Here is a 15,143-nt window from a genome sequence, read left to right as displayed (position 1 = left end):
GCTTTGGCTTTCTTTTTCAATATTCCTTTGGCTATTCGAGGTCTTTTCTGGTTCCATATAAATTTTAGGATTATTTGTTCCATTTCTTCGAAAAAAATGGATGGTATTTTGATAGCGATTGCATTAAATGTGTAGATTGCTATAGGTAGCATGGACATTTTCACAATATTTATTCTTCCAGTCCAGGAGCATGGAACATTTTTCAGTTTTCTTGTGTCTTCCTCAGATTCTTTCATGAGTACTTTATAGTTTTCTGAGTATAGATTCTTTGCCTCTTTGGTTAGGTTTGTTCCTAGGTATCTTATGGTTTTGGGTGCAACTGTAAATGGGATTGACTCCTTAATTTCTCTTTCTTCTGTCTTGTTGGTGGTGTAGAGAAATGCAACTGATTTCTGTGCATTGATTTTATATCCTGACACTTTACTGAATTCCTGTACAAGTTCTAGCAGTTTTGGAGTGGAGCCTTTTGAGTTTTTCACATACAGTATCATATCATCTGTAAAAAGTGATAGTTTGACTTCTTCTTTGCCGATTTGGATGCCTTTAATTTCTTTTTGTTGTCTGATTGCTGAGGCTAGGACTTCTAGTACTATGTTGAATAGTAGTGGTGATAATGAACCATGTTCCTGACCTTAGCGGAAAAGCTTTCAGTTTTTCTCCATTGAGAATGATATTTGCAGTGGGTTTTTCATAGATGGCTTTGATGATATTGAGGTATGTACCCTCTCTCCCTACAGTTTGAAGAGTTTTGATCAGGAAGGGATGCTGTACTTTGTTAAACGCTTTTTCAGCATCTCTTGAGAGTATCATATGGTTCTTGTTCTTTCTTTTATTAATGTGTTGTATCACATTGATTGATTTGCAGATGTTGAACCAACCTTGCAGCCCTGGAATAAATCCCACTTGGTCATGGTGAATAATCATTTTAATGTACTGTTGGATCCTATTGGCTAGTATTTTGGTGAGAATTTTTGTATCTGTGTTCTTCAAGGATATTGGTCTGTAATTCTCTTTTTTGATGGGATCCTTGTCTGGTTTTGGGATCAAGGTGATGCTGGCCTCATAAAATGAGTTTGGAAGTTTTCCTTCCATTTCTTTTCTATTTTTTGGAACAGTTTCAGGAGACTAGGTATAAATTCTTCTTTAAATGTTTGGTAGAATTCCCCTGGGAAGCCGTCTGGCCGTGGGCTTTGTTTGTTTGGAGATTTTTTTTTTTTTTTTTAAAGATTTTATTTATCCATTTTACAGAGAGAAATCACAAGTAGACAGAGAGGCAGGCAGAGAGAGAGAGAGGGAAGCAGGCTCCCTCTGAGCAGAGAGCCCGATGCGGGACTCGATCCCAGGACCCTGAGATCATGACCTGAGCCGAAGGCAGTGGCTTAACCCACTGAGCCACCCAGGCGCCCCTGTTTGGAGATTTTTGATGACTGTTTCAATCTCCTTACTGGTTATAGGTCTGTTCAGGTTTTCTATTTCTACCTGGTTCAGTTGTGGTAGTTTATATGTCTCCATGACTGCATACATTTCTTCCAGATTGTCAAATTTGTTGCCATAGAGTTGTTTATAATATGTTTTTACAGTTGTTTGTATTTCTTTGGTGTTGGTTGTGATCTCTCCTCTTTTATTCATGATTTTATTTATTTGGGTTCTTTCTCTTTTCTTTTTGATAAGTCTGGCCAGGGGTTTATCAATCTTATTAATTCTTTCAAAGAACCAGCTCCTAGTTTCATTGATTTGTTCTATTGTTTTTTTGGTTTCTATTTCATTGATTTCTGCTCTGATCTTTATGATTTCTCTTCTCCTGCTGGGTTTAGGCTTTCTTTGTTGTTTTTTCTCCAGCTCCTTCAGGTGTAGGGTTAGGTTGTGCATTTGAGACCTTTCTTGTTTCTTTTCTTTTTTTTTTTTTTTTTAAAGATTTTATTTATTTATTTGACAGAGAGAGATCACAAGTAGGCAGAGAGGCAGGCAGAGAGAGAGAGGAGGAAGCAGGCTCCCTGAGATGACCTGAGCCGGAGGCAGCAGCTTAACCCACTGAGCCACCCAGGCGCCCAAGACCTTTCTTGTTTCTTGAGAAAGGCTTGTACCGCTATATATTTTCCTCTCAGGACTGCCTTTGCTGTGTCCTACAGATTTTGAACCATTGTGTTTTCATTATCATTTGTTTCCATGAATTTTTTCAATTCTTCCTTAATTTCTCGGTTGACCCATTCATTCTTTAGAAGGATGCTGTTTAGTCTCCATGTATTTGGGTTCTTTCCAAATTTCCTCTTGTGATTGAGTTCTAGCTTCAGAGCATTGTGGTCTGAAAATATGCAGGGAATGATCCCAATCTTTTGATACCAGTTGAGACCTGATTTGTGACCCAGGATGTGATCTATTCTGAAGAATGTTCCATGTGCCCTAGAGAAGAATGTTTATTCTGTTGCTTTGGAATGAAATGTTCTGAATATATCTGTGACATCTGGTCCAGTGTGTCATTTAAGGCCTTTATTTCCTTGTTGATCTTTTGCTTGGATGATCTGTCCATTTCAGTGAGGGGTGTGTTAAAGTCCCCTAGTATTATTGTACTATTGTTGATGTCTTTCTTTGATTTTGTTATTAATTGGTTTATATAGTTGGCTGCTCCCATGTTATGGGCATAGATATTTAAAATTGTTAGATCTTCTTGTTGTGCAGACCCTTTGAGTATGATATAGTGTCCTTCCTCATCTCTTGTTATAGTCTTTGGCTTAAAGTCTAATTGATCGGATATAAGGATTGCCACCCCAGCCTTATTCTGATGTCCATTAGCATGGTAAATTGTTTTCCACCCCCTCACTTTAAATCTGGAGGTGTCTTCGGGTCTAAAATGAGTCTCTTATAGGCAGCACATTGATGGGTTTTGCTTTTTTATCCATTCTGATACCCTGTGTCTTTTAATTGGGGTATTTAGCCCATTAACATTCAGAGTAACTATTGAGAGATATGAGTTTAGTGCCATTGTATTGCCTGTAAGCTGACTATTACTGTATATTGTCTGTTCCTTTCTGATCTACTACTTACAGGGTCTCTCTTTGTTTAGAGGACACCTTTCAGTATTTCCTGTAGAGCTGGTTGGGTGTTTGCAAATTCTTTCAGTTTTTGTTTGTCCTGGAAGCTTTTTATCTCTCCTTCTATTTTCAATGTTAGCCTAGCTGGATATAGTATTCTTGGCTGCATGTTTTTCTCGTTTAGTGCTCTGAATATATCATGCCAGTTCTTTCTGGCCTGCCAGGTCTCTGTGGATAAGTCTGCTGCCAATCTAATATTTTTACCATTATATGTTACAGACTTCTTTTCCCGGGCTGCTTTCAGGATTTTCTCTTTATCACTAAGACTTGTAAATTGTACTGTTAGGTGACACGGTGTGGACCTATTCTTACTGATTTTGAGGGGGGTTCTCAGCACCTCCTGGATTTTGATGCTTGTTCCCTTTGCCATATTAGGGAAATTCTCTACAATAATTCTCTCCAGTATACCTTCTGCTCCCCTCTCTTTTTCTTCTTCTTCTGGAATCCCAATTATTCTAATGTTGTTTTGTCTTATGGTGTCACTTATCTCTCGGATTCTCCCCTCATGGTCCAGTATTTGTTTGTCTCTCTTTTGCTCAGCTTCTTTATTCTCTGTCATTTGGTCTTCTATATAACTGATTCTTTCTTCTGCTTCATTTATCCTAGCAGTAAGAGCCTCCATTTTTGATTGCACATCATTAATAGCTTTTTTGATTTCAACTTGGTTAGACTTTAGTTCTTTTATTTCTCTTGAAAGGGCTTTTATCTCTCCCGAGAGGGTTTCTCTAATATCTTCCATGCCTTTTTCGAACCCCACTAGAACCTTGAGAATTGTCATTCTGAACTCTAGATCTGACATATTACCAATGTCCGTATTGATTAGGTCCCTAGGCTTTGGTATTGCCTCTTGTTCTTTTTTTTTGTGGTGAATTTTTCTGCCTTGTCATTTTGTCCAGATAAGAATATATGAAGGAGCAAATAAAATACTAAAAGGGTGGCAAAGACCTGAGGAAAATGTGCTTTAGCCAAATCAGAAGAGACCTCAAATCATGGTGGGGAGAAAGGGGATAAAAAGAAGTTCAGAAAAAAAATTTAAAAAGAAAAAAAAGAAAACAAATTTTAAACAAATAAAAAATAAAAAAAATATATATATTAGACTAGTGACTAGAACAGGGTCACCCACTTAATTTTGGGAGTATTTTGGTCTCTTAGAAGAAACTACCTCCTAAAATTTTAAAGAATGAAAAACATATATAAGGGTAAACACAATGAAGGAATGGAATATGCCTATAAAGATGGAAAAAAAATTTTTTATAATTTCTAAAAAAGGAGTTGATAAAGTAAGTTGGTTGGGAGAATATAGAAAAAGAAAGTGGAGAGATTTTGCTCGGGTTGGAGACTAGAACAAGCCTGGAGCTAGATTTAGGGCATATTTTGATCTATTAGAAGAAGTCATACCCCGAATTTTTTAGAAGAAAAAACCCTATGTGTATACAAAAAATAAAATTAGATAAAATGAAGGATAAAATATGACTCAAATAATGAAGGTTCAAAAAAGATGATGATTATTATTTTTTTAAATGAAAGGTATTGTTAAGATAACCTCGTTAAAAAACGTTAAAAGAGGAAAGGGTAAAAGTTAAAAAAATTAGAAGAAGAAAATAAATAAAATTAAAAAAAAATTAACTGCAAGACTAAGGAATCTTGGGGAGAAAGCCATGAATTCCATGCTTTGCTTTCTCCTCCTCTGGAATTCTGCTGTTCTCCTTGGTACGTGAACTTGGTCTTGGTTGGATTTCTTGTTGATCTTCTGGGGGAGGGGCCTGTTGTAGTGATTCTCAGGTGTCTTTGCCCCAGGCCGAACTGCAGCGCCCTTACCAGGGGTTGGGCTAAGTAATCTGCTTGGGTTCGGTTTCAGGAGCTTTTGTTCCCTGAACGCTTTGTGTAGAGTTCCGGAGGATGGGAATGAAAATGGCGGCCTCCCAATCTCAAGCCCGGAGGAGCGGAGAGCTGGGGGCCCCACTCCTCAGTGCGCCCTCAGATAAAAGTGCCCAATCACTCCCGTCTCCTTGGCCTCTGGCTGCGCTCCGAGCTCACCCAGCCTGTGACTGGTTCAAGGTAACCCCGAGCTGAGAGCTCACTCCTTGGCTCTGTCTCTGTAGCCGGCTTCCCCGCTCTAATACCTGCGAGCTCTGTGACACTCCAGACACCCCCTATCCTTCTGTGACCTCGCGGGACCTGGGGTCACGCTAACCCCGCGTGAGCTTCACCCCAGTTTAGCCTCTGGAGCGATGTCCCTCAATGGAGCAGAACTTTTAAAAGTCCTGATTTTGTGCTCTGTTGCTCTTCCACTTGCCAGGAGCCGGCCCCTCCCCCCGGGGTCTATCTTCCCGTCGCTTTGGATTCACTTCTCCACCGATCTTACCTTTCAGAAAGTGGTCGATTTTCTGTTTCTAGAATTGTTGCTGTTCTTCTCTTCGGTCTCCTGTTGGATTTGTAGGTGTTCACAATGGATTGATAATCTATCTAGCTGACCTCCTGCTTCCTGATGTAGTCTCAGCCTGCTACTTCTCTGCCATCTTGACTCCCCTATCTATCTATCTATCTATCTATCTATCTATTTATTTATTTTTAAAGATCTTATTTATTTATTTGACAGACAGAGATGACAAATAGGCAGAGAGGCAGGCAGAGAGAGAGGGAGGGGGAAGCAGGCTCCCGGCTGAGCAGAGAGCCTGATGCAGGGCTCAATCCCAGGACCCCGGGATCATGACCCGAGCTGAAGGCAGAGACTTTAACCCACTGAGCCACATAGGTGCCCATATTTTTTTATTTTTAAGTAACCTCCATGCCCAGTGTGGGGCTTGAACTCACAACTCCAAGATCAAGAGTCACGCACTCCACTGACTGAACCATCCAGGTGCCCCAAGCCAATAATTTTCTATAATGAGCCTGTTTAAATGACATAAATATTTTATTTTTTTTAATTATTGTTTTAAGATTTTATTTATTTATTTGAGAGAGAGAGAGAAAGAGAGAGAGAGCATGAGAGGGGAGGAGGTCAGAGTGAGAAGCAGACTCCCCGCTTAGCTGGGAGCCGGATCTATCCTGGGACTCTGGGATCATGACCTGAGCTGACGACAGTCGCTTAACCAGCTGAACCACCCAGGCACCCAGTGACTTAAGTATTTTAAATTAGAGGAATCAGCATTACATACATTTTTGAATGTGGAAGTGGTCCCATGGTATGGAGAAAATCCTTTCTCACAGACTAATTATAAACAGTGACAGACTTTTTTCTTTAAGCAGTTCACATTTACCATCTCTGTACTCTTTTGTTTCATTTGATTCAAAACCTAAAGAGTATTAATAGGACATTTTGTTTCAAAGTTGAATCTGACAGTATCTAGCAACTGTTCCTATTTCCTTTTCATAAATCTCAAAGTGAGACAAGAATCTGAAACTTAACATGACCAGGGGTCATTTGTTACACATTCCATTCTCTCACTCATTCCATCGTGATGAGAGCACGCCCCAGCAGTTGTTCCTAGCCTTAGCTGGTGGATACTTGAATGTGGCACGTGTATACTTCAGTATTGTTCTTGCTAGACAGAAGCAGACCTGAGTTATTAAAAAGTGACAGTATAGTTATAAATCTTTTTTTTTTAAGATTTTATTTATGTATTTGACAGAGATCACAAGTAGGCAGAGAGGCAGGCAGAGAGAGGGGGAAGCAGGGCTCCCTGCTGAGCAGAGAGCCCAATGCAGGGCTCGATCCAATGACCCTGGGATCATGACCTGAACTGAAGGTGGAGGCTTTAACCCACTGAGCCACCCAGGCACCCCAGTCTAAATCTTTCTAAATATGTTTATCAGAAGCTCAAATCTATGCCCAGAGAAGACAGGAAAAGCTTTATTACAAGGGTTGCATGAATTACAAATGACCTTGGCAGTACAAATTAACTCATTGGTGGTTTCTTCCTTATCTACCCCAACTTTCCACAATCAAACTCTTCTCATTTTTCCCTTCTGTTTCCTTTGTTTTAGAGCAAAAGGAGCAAAGGAGAGTTTTTGCTTTATCCCTTAAATGAGGGTGAAATAAAATACTCTTTTCTTCAAAGATCCCCAGCCTTCCTGGAGAGGAGCTACTATTACTCTAGGGAAGTAGGAGGAGAATATTCAGATAATGAGGCCCATGGAATGGGTGAGTGAAGGTGATGCTGAGCACACTCATCTTTACAGATAATCTCATAAAACTCTGGAAAACTGTAGGAGACAGGGTGTCACCAAGAAATGGTGTTGCACAGAAACAGATTTGAAGACCAGCTAGGATGTGTCTGTATCTGTTTCTAGGTTTATCAGAGAATAGGATATATGTTTTTTTCCATCTGCATTAGAGTAGAATGAGGTTTGTTGATTTTTTTTTTAAAGAATGTATTCTTTATCTAATGGCCCAAGATTTTTTCATGTTGTCTAAAACTAGTTGCAGACCAAATAGAGAAGGCAAGAACTTACTCTCACTTTTTAAAGAAAAATTATTTTTTATCTTATTTTTAGTAAGCGCTGCACCCAACGTGGGGCATAAATCATGACCCGAGGTCAAGAGTTGCATGCTCTACCAACTGAACTAGCCAGGTGTCCCATTATGCTTACTTTTTTTTTCTTTTGAAAATTTTATTCATTTATTTGACAGAGATCACAAGTAGAGAAGCAGACAGAGAGGGGGGGAGGCAGGCTCCCCACTGAGCAGAGAGAACCCAATGTGGGGCTCAATCCCAGGACCCTGAGACCATGACCTGAGCCGGAGGCAGAGGCTTTAACCCACTGAGCCACCTAGGTGCCTCTATGCTCAATTTTTATAAGCTTTAGAAACAGCAAATAACAGTTGGATTCAGGGCCTTTACAAAAGTAAAGACTCATTTATATTCTAAATTATAGCAGGTGTGTAATGATGGTGAAGAAACATTAAATGGCTTAATTCTGGATATTTGTAAGTGCTGGAGTTTTTAGAACATTTTGAGCTTATTACACAAAGTAGCAGTAACGGGAGAAAATGATCTCTTAGATCTAGGACTTAAATATATAACATTACATAATGGGTTCCTCTCCCAGCTAAATCATGTGAGCCTGTCTCTGGGATGGGTAACAGAACTGGACTAAGCCAAGAAACTTTTAAAGTGTTAGTTCTTTTATAATTTAAAATAAAATATATTTTTGAGTTAACATTTTTAAATTAATTTTATTTTAAAAATTTAATCACCTCAGTAAATGCATATTGTATATTTTTGCCTTTTGGTTAAGTAAATAACCATTAGTGATAGAACAGAGGTTTGGAAATCAGGGAGCTCTTCTTGTCTTTTCTGTGTTGTAGATGAATGCTCTAAGGGACAACTCATAACTACCCTGAGGCTGTCTTCTTATCTGTATACTGTATCGGTAGGCCCTCGTTGCCCAGTAAGGGAGTCATTAGCCACAGGTGGTTATTGAGCCTTTGAAAGTGGCTGGTCCAAATTGAGATGTGCTCTAACTGTAAAATACACACTGGATTTTAAAGACTTAGCACAGAGATAAGAATGTAAAATATTTTATCGCTAATTTGTTTATATTGACTACATTGTTGGAATGATAATATTTTGGGTACACTGGTTAAGTAAAAATACAATTAAAATTAATTTCATCCATTTCTTTTTCCTTTTTTTTTTTTTTAAAGTAATCTCTACACTCAGTGTGGAGCTCAGTCTCATGATCCTGAGATCAAGAGTTGCATGCTCTACTGACTGAGCCAGCCAAGTGCCCCTTTTATTCCTTTTTTTAATGTGGCTGCTAGAGAATTTTAAATTCCATATATGGCTGGGGTGCCTGGGTGGCTCAGTGGGTTAAAGCCTCTGCCTTTGGGTCCTGGGATCGAGCCCTGCATCGGGCTCTCTGCTCAGCTCTCTGCTCTGCCTCTCTGCCTACTTGTGATTTCTCCTTGTCAAATAAATAAATAAAATCTTTAAACAAATAAATTCCATACATGGCTCACATCATATGACTTTTGGACAGTACTGGTTTGGACAGCATTTCCTAAGCTAACTCATGAAATATTACTAAGTGCTCAATGTAACACAGTTTGGAAGAGGAACAGTGTCCAGTAGAACTTTTTGCAATGATATAAGTGTTCTGTATCTGCTAGCCACTGATAGCTGTTGCGCACTTGAAACGTGTTTAGTTCTGAAATTAAAAAATTGAAATCTGGGTTGCCTGGGTGGCTCAGTCGGTTAAGCTTCTGCCTTTGGCTCAGGTCATGATCCCAAGGTCCTGGAATCAAGTGCCACATCAGGCTTTCTGCTTGGTGGGGAGTCTGCTTCTCCATCTGCCCCTCCCCCTGCTCTTGTTCTCTTGTTTTAAAAGAAAAAAAGAAAAATTGAAATGTGGAAGAAAGGAACTGAATTTTGAATTAACTTTATTTTTTAATTTTTTAAATTTTTAACTAACTTTAAATAACTACATATGAGTAGTTGCTAATGTATGGGTACTGTACTGATCTAGAAGATTTATGGGATTGTTTTATTTGAAGACCTGTACACGTAGGACTTATTATTTTGCAAACTTGCTTAATATGTCTGTGATTTGGGTTTATTATGAGTAATGAAAAGTGATCAGTAACAATAATATTTATTGAGTACCTGTTATGTAGCAGGCACTGTGTAAGTATCAGAAAGAGGACTTGTATGATAAATTATTTAAGAGCTTAACTATATGTATTGCTCCTGTTTTGTATTATGAATTCCAAGGTGCTATTTGGACTTTACCATGTTTTCATCAAAGTCTGGTTTCTTTCCTTCACTTATGAATGCCCTTCTGTGAAAGCCTGGCTCCTTTTGAAAAGTCTGAGCAATGTGCTACCTTATTATAGGATTTTCTCTTGAGAGGGAAAACCTACATTTTCTGACAGATGATTATGGTTTGTTTTTGTTTTTAGTTAACTTAAAAAAATTTACATATTTATCAGAGAGTATGTGCATGTAGCGGGTGGGGGATGAATGATAGATGGAGAGGAAGAGAAAATCTCTAGCTGACTTTCTGTTGTGGGGGGAGCCTGACGCCTGGCTCAGTCTCACAACCCTGAGATCATAACCTGCGTCAACACCAAGTGTTGGACACTTAACCAACTTAGCCACCCAGGAGCCCCTGTTTTTAGTAAACTTTTGAAGTTAGTTATGCTTTTGACTTTAACAGGGATATATATATATGTCTTAGATAGAGACTTAAGAGTTCAGTATTATGTAGTATTTATTCTCTTCATTTACGTGTACACATGCAGTTATAAGTACTAGCATCAAGCAGTGTTTGTTTATTTATTCGCTTATTACTACTTCACAGTGAAGAACGAATATCATCATGTCTGGACTCAAGCGAACAATCAAAGAAACCGATCCAGATTATGAGGACGTGTCTGTGGCCCTTCCAAATAAGCGTCATAAAGCAATTGAGAATTCAGGTACGAATGCACCTGCTTTGAGACATTATTTCTTTGTTGAGATGTGCTTCCTTATAAGATTTATAGGGATTAAGACAAAATGCATTTCCACTGTTTTGTATAATCTGAAGAGGGATTAGTTAACTCCTCTGTTAACAGCAATACGCCGTGTGTTCCAACGAAGACCAGAAGACAATCACATAGACAGTGAAAGTGTCAATAGTGAGACTGGCTGAAAGATTTAGCTATCATGGTAAGTCGGTCATAACCATAAAGTCTTATAATATGCAGTATGGATAGATGATAATAGGTGGTACATGGATTAAGGTTTTCTATTACAGTAGTGCCATATTATTTTAATGTCTGTTGGACATACATGGTCTAATCAAACTCATAGTTTCATGACTACTGTTGCTTAGGATAAGGCTAAAATTATTTAAATATAATATTTAATTATGTGAAATAGATGTTTCATATGATTCTCAGATGTAGTGTAGGTAACTTAAAGGTGGTATATGGAGGACCTAAATTTGGAAGATTCTGATCTAGTTTAACCCTTGCACTTAGCTGCTTTTAGTTTAGGCTCAGAGGTGTGAAATTACTTGCCCAAGATCATATTATTAGTTGAAGAGCAAATTATCAAATATGTGTCTGTAGCTACCCAGAATATTTTAAGGTATCTCAGGAGAAGGTGCTGAATTTGGGTTTTTAAAACAAATTATTGCTGAAATTCACTGCTGTTTATTAAAATAATAAATCTATGTAAATTGACACGACTGGGTACAGAAGGCATCCAAGTCATATTGTTGTAACTCCACAAAGATAAGTGGAAGTAGTGAAAGAAAATTTGTGTCTCCAAGTGCAGTCAAGTCCTATGAAGTAGTGAAAGAAAATTTGTGTCTCCAAGTGCAGTCAAGTCCTGTGTACCTCCCAAAATTCTTTGTGGACCAAAAATTATCAAATTGAATTCTAAATAATGAAAACATTTCACTGCAACCTTTCTCCTCATTCAGTTATTTTATTTATAAGGAAATTATTTCCTTTCAGTAATAAGCCAAAGACTTGTGACACTTGGATTCATTACTCAAATGCATCAGATGGCATGACTTTTTTAATAAAAATAAGAAGGAAAACTGATTGTTTTAGTGAACATCATAATTTCACTTTAAAAATACAGTGTAATTTCCCAGGTACTTAGCCTAAGCAGGGATAGTTTTTCCTACTGAGGGATAATTTGCTATTCTTCCTCTGGGTGACCATTCTGTGCCTAATCCCAAACTGTATTTTTATTTCTCAGAATTTTGCTTCTGAATACTTCCTTTTGCTTATTATATTGTTTTGTTTTTATTAGAAGAGTTTCTCTCTAAGGAGCTTATGATAAAACAGCCCTCAGTGATCAAGTTCTCTGACTTCAGCTTCTTTTCCCTAAGAATATCTGCTGGTTTGTACACACAAGGATATATATATATAAGGATCTATATATAGTGATACTAGAAAATATTCTTTGACAATGACAAAAAGCAGTCATTTTCCTCCATGCAGACTATCCATAAGAATGCTCAGTTATACCATTTATACCATTATTAGTTTGAAGTTGCCAGTTTAATGATATATTTTACAGGGAGAAAATTACATGGGTCATCAGAGGGTCCAAATTTTCTCTGTAATTTTTCATATACTCCAGAGCATGCATGAACATCATTTTTTTTTTAAAGGTTCTTTTCTTTTTTTTTTAAAGATTTTACTCATCCATTTGACAGACAGAGATCACAAGTAGGCAGAGAGGCAGGCAGAGAGAGAGAGGAGGAAGCAGGCTCCCCGCTAAGCAGAGAGCCCGACGTGGGGCTCGATCCCAGGACCCTGGGATCATGACCTGAGCCGAAGGCAGAGGCTTTAACCCATTGAGCCACCCAGGCGCCCCTGAACATCATTTTTTTTTCATATTGTAGATATAGGCTCACTTTGTATAATTCCCAGGTTTTTTTTTCTTTTTTAAGGATTTTATTTTTAAGTAATCTCTACACCCAGTGTGAGGCTTGAACTTACAAACCCAACATCAAGAGTCTCATGCTGTACTGACTGAGCCAGCCAAATGCCCCCAAATTCCAGGGTTTTCAGGCAGTTCTTTGGCTCTTTTTTCCTCTTGTATCTGATATTTTAAACTCTGAGTTGCATATTACTTTGAGTAGTCTTCATCTGAATTCTGTGACCTCTAGAGGCATTTTTTTAATCCTCTTTTTTTTTAATTTCAAGGTTTTTTTTTTTTAAGATTTGTTTGTTTGATAGGGAGAGACAGTGTGCATGGGGGAGAGGCAGAAAGAGAGGGGAGAATCTCTAGCAGACACCATGACTTCAGGCTCTATCTCATGACCTTAAGATCATGACCTGAGCTAAAACTAAGAGTCACTCACCTGACTGTGCCACTCAGGTGACCCCTTGAAATTTTATGTAAATTCTAGTTATCATATAGTACGTTATTGCTTTCAAGAGTAGAGGCTTGTGGGGGTGCCTGGGTAGCTCAGTTGGTTAAGCGTCTGCCTTCAGGCTCAGATTTTGAGCCCAGGGTCCTGGGATCAAGCCCTGCATCAGGTTCCCTGCTCAGCGGGGAGCTTTCCTCTTCCTCTCCTCCCTGCTTGTGCTCTCTCTCACTATATTTTCTGTCCCTCTCTCGAATAAATAATAAATAAAATCTTAAACAAAAGAGAGAGGGAGAGAGAGGCTTTTTTTTTTTTTTTTGAGAGAGAGAGAGATTGAGGGGCGGGGTGCAGAGAGAGTAAGAGAATCCTAAGCAGGCTGTACACCCAGGACAGAGCCTGCCATGGGGCTTGATCTCATGACCCTGAAATCATGACTTGGGTGGAAATCAAGAGTTGGACACTTTGGCGTGCCTGGGTGGCTCAGTGGGCTAAGCTTCTGCCTTCGGCTCAGGTCATGATCTCAGGGTCTTTGGATCAAGCCCCGCATCGGGCTCTCTGCACCCCTCCCCCGCCCCAGCCTGCCTCTCTGCCTACTTGTGATCTCTCTCTGTCAAATAAATAAATAAAGTCTTTAAAAAAAAAAAAAAAAAGAGTTGGACACTTAACTGACTGAGACACCAGGGGCCCCAGAGGCATTTTTTAATTTTTGAGTTCTTTCTTTGCTCGTTCTTTTAGGTAGTTGTAATCAGGAACTGCTGAATTGCTTGCTAGATCCTTCTCTATAGAAGGAAGTTCCCTGCCTTCTTTATGAGCTGCTCTTATGTCACAGACTATACCTCCCCTCTAGCTACCTCTTTATTTTCTTTTTCTTTGGAACTGTGGTTTTTCACAGGTCACCAAATATTTCTGTCAGAATCTTAATGGATTTCTTTTTGTTGTTAGGTAATTTTTATTTTGGTATAATTCCTAGCAGAAAAATTGCAAGGAATACTTTTATATCTTTTATCCAGATTAATTAGCCAGTTGTTTATATTTTGCCTCATTTATCTGGCCCCCCCACACATGCGCGTGCGCTCTCTCAGATACGTGCATCTTTGCATGCAGGTATATATGCACGTCATTCTTTTTATTTTATTTTATTTTATTTTTAAAAGATTTTATTTATTTATTTGACAGAGAGAAATCACAAGTAGATGGAGAGGCAGGCAGAGAGAGAGAGAGAGAGAGAGGGAAGCAGGCTCCCTGATGAGCAGAGAGCCCGATGCGGGACTCGATCCCAGGACCCTGAGATCATGACCTGAGCCAAAGGCAGCGGCTTAACCCACTGAGCCACCCAGGCGCCCCCACATTATTCTTTTTAAATCTCTGGAAAATAAATTGGACACCTGTAAACACAAGTGTTGTGTTTCTTAAGAAGATTTGTCTTTTGTAATTGCAGCGTTATTATCAGAAGCAGGAAATTTTAACATTCATCATTACATTATGTAGCGTTCAGTCCATATTCAGGTGTTACCAGTTTCGCAGTATTGTATTTTATAACTGTTTCCCTCTCTAGGCTCCAGTCCAGGATCACACAGTGCATTTTGTTGTCATACCTCTTTAATCTCTTTTAATCTCCTCAACCTTTCTGCCTTCCTTGACTCTAATGTTTGAATCATGTAAGCCAGTTATTTTGTAGAATGTCCTTCAGTTTGGGTTTGTTTGATGTTCCCTGTAATTAGATTTAGCATTTTTGGCCAGAGTGCCTTAGAGTGATGTAGACTTCTCAGTGCCTTATGTCAGTTTGCTGCCATATTAGTAATGTTAACTTTTCATCATTGGTTAAGGTGACAGCCACTAGGTTTCTCCATGTAGGAATTACTGTTTCCTGGGTTTCTTTTTTTACATACTGACTTAGATCATGATAGTTACTGAGTAATTAGACCTTGGATTATTTTATGTTTATTATGCAGCTCGAGATGCTGCTGTGCAGAAGATCGAGACTATTATCAAGGAACAATTTGCACTTGAAATGAAGAATAAGGAACATGAAATTGAAGTCATTGACCAGGTATAATGGTGATAAATAATTTTTTTTAAAAAAGCTGTTGCAAAAAAATCTGTTGATAGAATCGTGATTTTTCCCCTTTGCTGTTCTTTTATTTATTTAAAGATTTATTTATTAGAGAGTGCATGAGCAATGGGGAGGGGTAGAGGAAGAGGGAGAAGCATATTCCCCACTGAGTCAGGAGCCTG

The 15,143-nt window shown here is 38.7% G+C and overlaps 1 protein-coding gene across 4 annotated transcripts in view; it reads left to right on the top strand.

The window, feature by feature from the left end:
• Positions 1–15,143, top strand: part of YEATS2 (YEATS domain containing 2) — a 116,960-nt gene that overhangs the window by 15,617 nt on the left and 86,200 nt on the right. For 2 of the 4 annotated variants that reach the window (XM_059391439.1, XM_059391441.1), the window contains exons 2-3: positions 10,395–10,512; positions 14,861–14,958. In XM_059391439.1, coding sequence (XP_059247422.1) covers positions 10,413–10,512; positions 14,861–14,958 — 198 coding nt within the window. In that variant the 5' untranslated portion in view covers positions 10,395–10,412. Of the gene's footprint in view, positions 1–7,132; positions 7,244–10,394; positions 10,513–14,860; positions 14,959–15,143 lie in introns of those variants that run through there. The other 2 variants (XM_059391440.1, XM_059391442.1) reach the window with 2 other exon arrangements.

Source organism: Mustela nigripes, chromosome 2, assembly GCF_022355385.1.
Source record: "Mustela nigripes isolate SB6536 chromosome 2, MUSNIG.SB6536, whole genome shotgun sequence".
Lineage (NCBI taxonomy): Eukaryota > Metazoa > Chordata > Mammalia > Carnivora > Mustelidae > Mustela > Mustela nigripes.
This window is presented reverse-complemented; position numbering and strand designations above follow the sequence as displayed.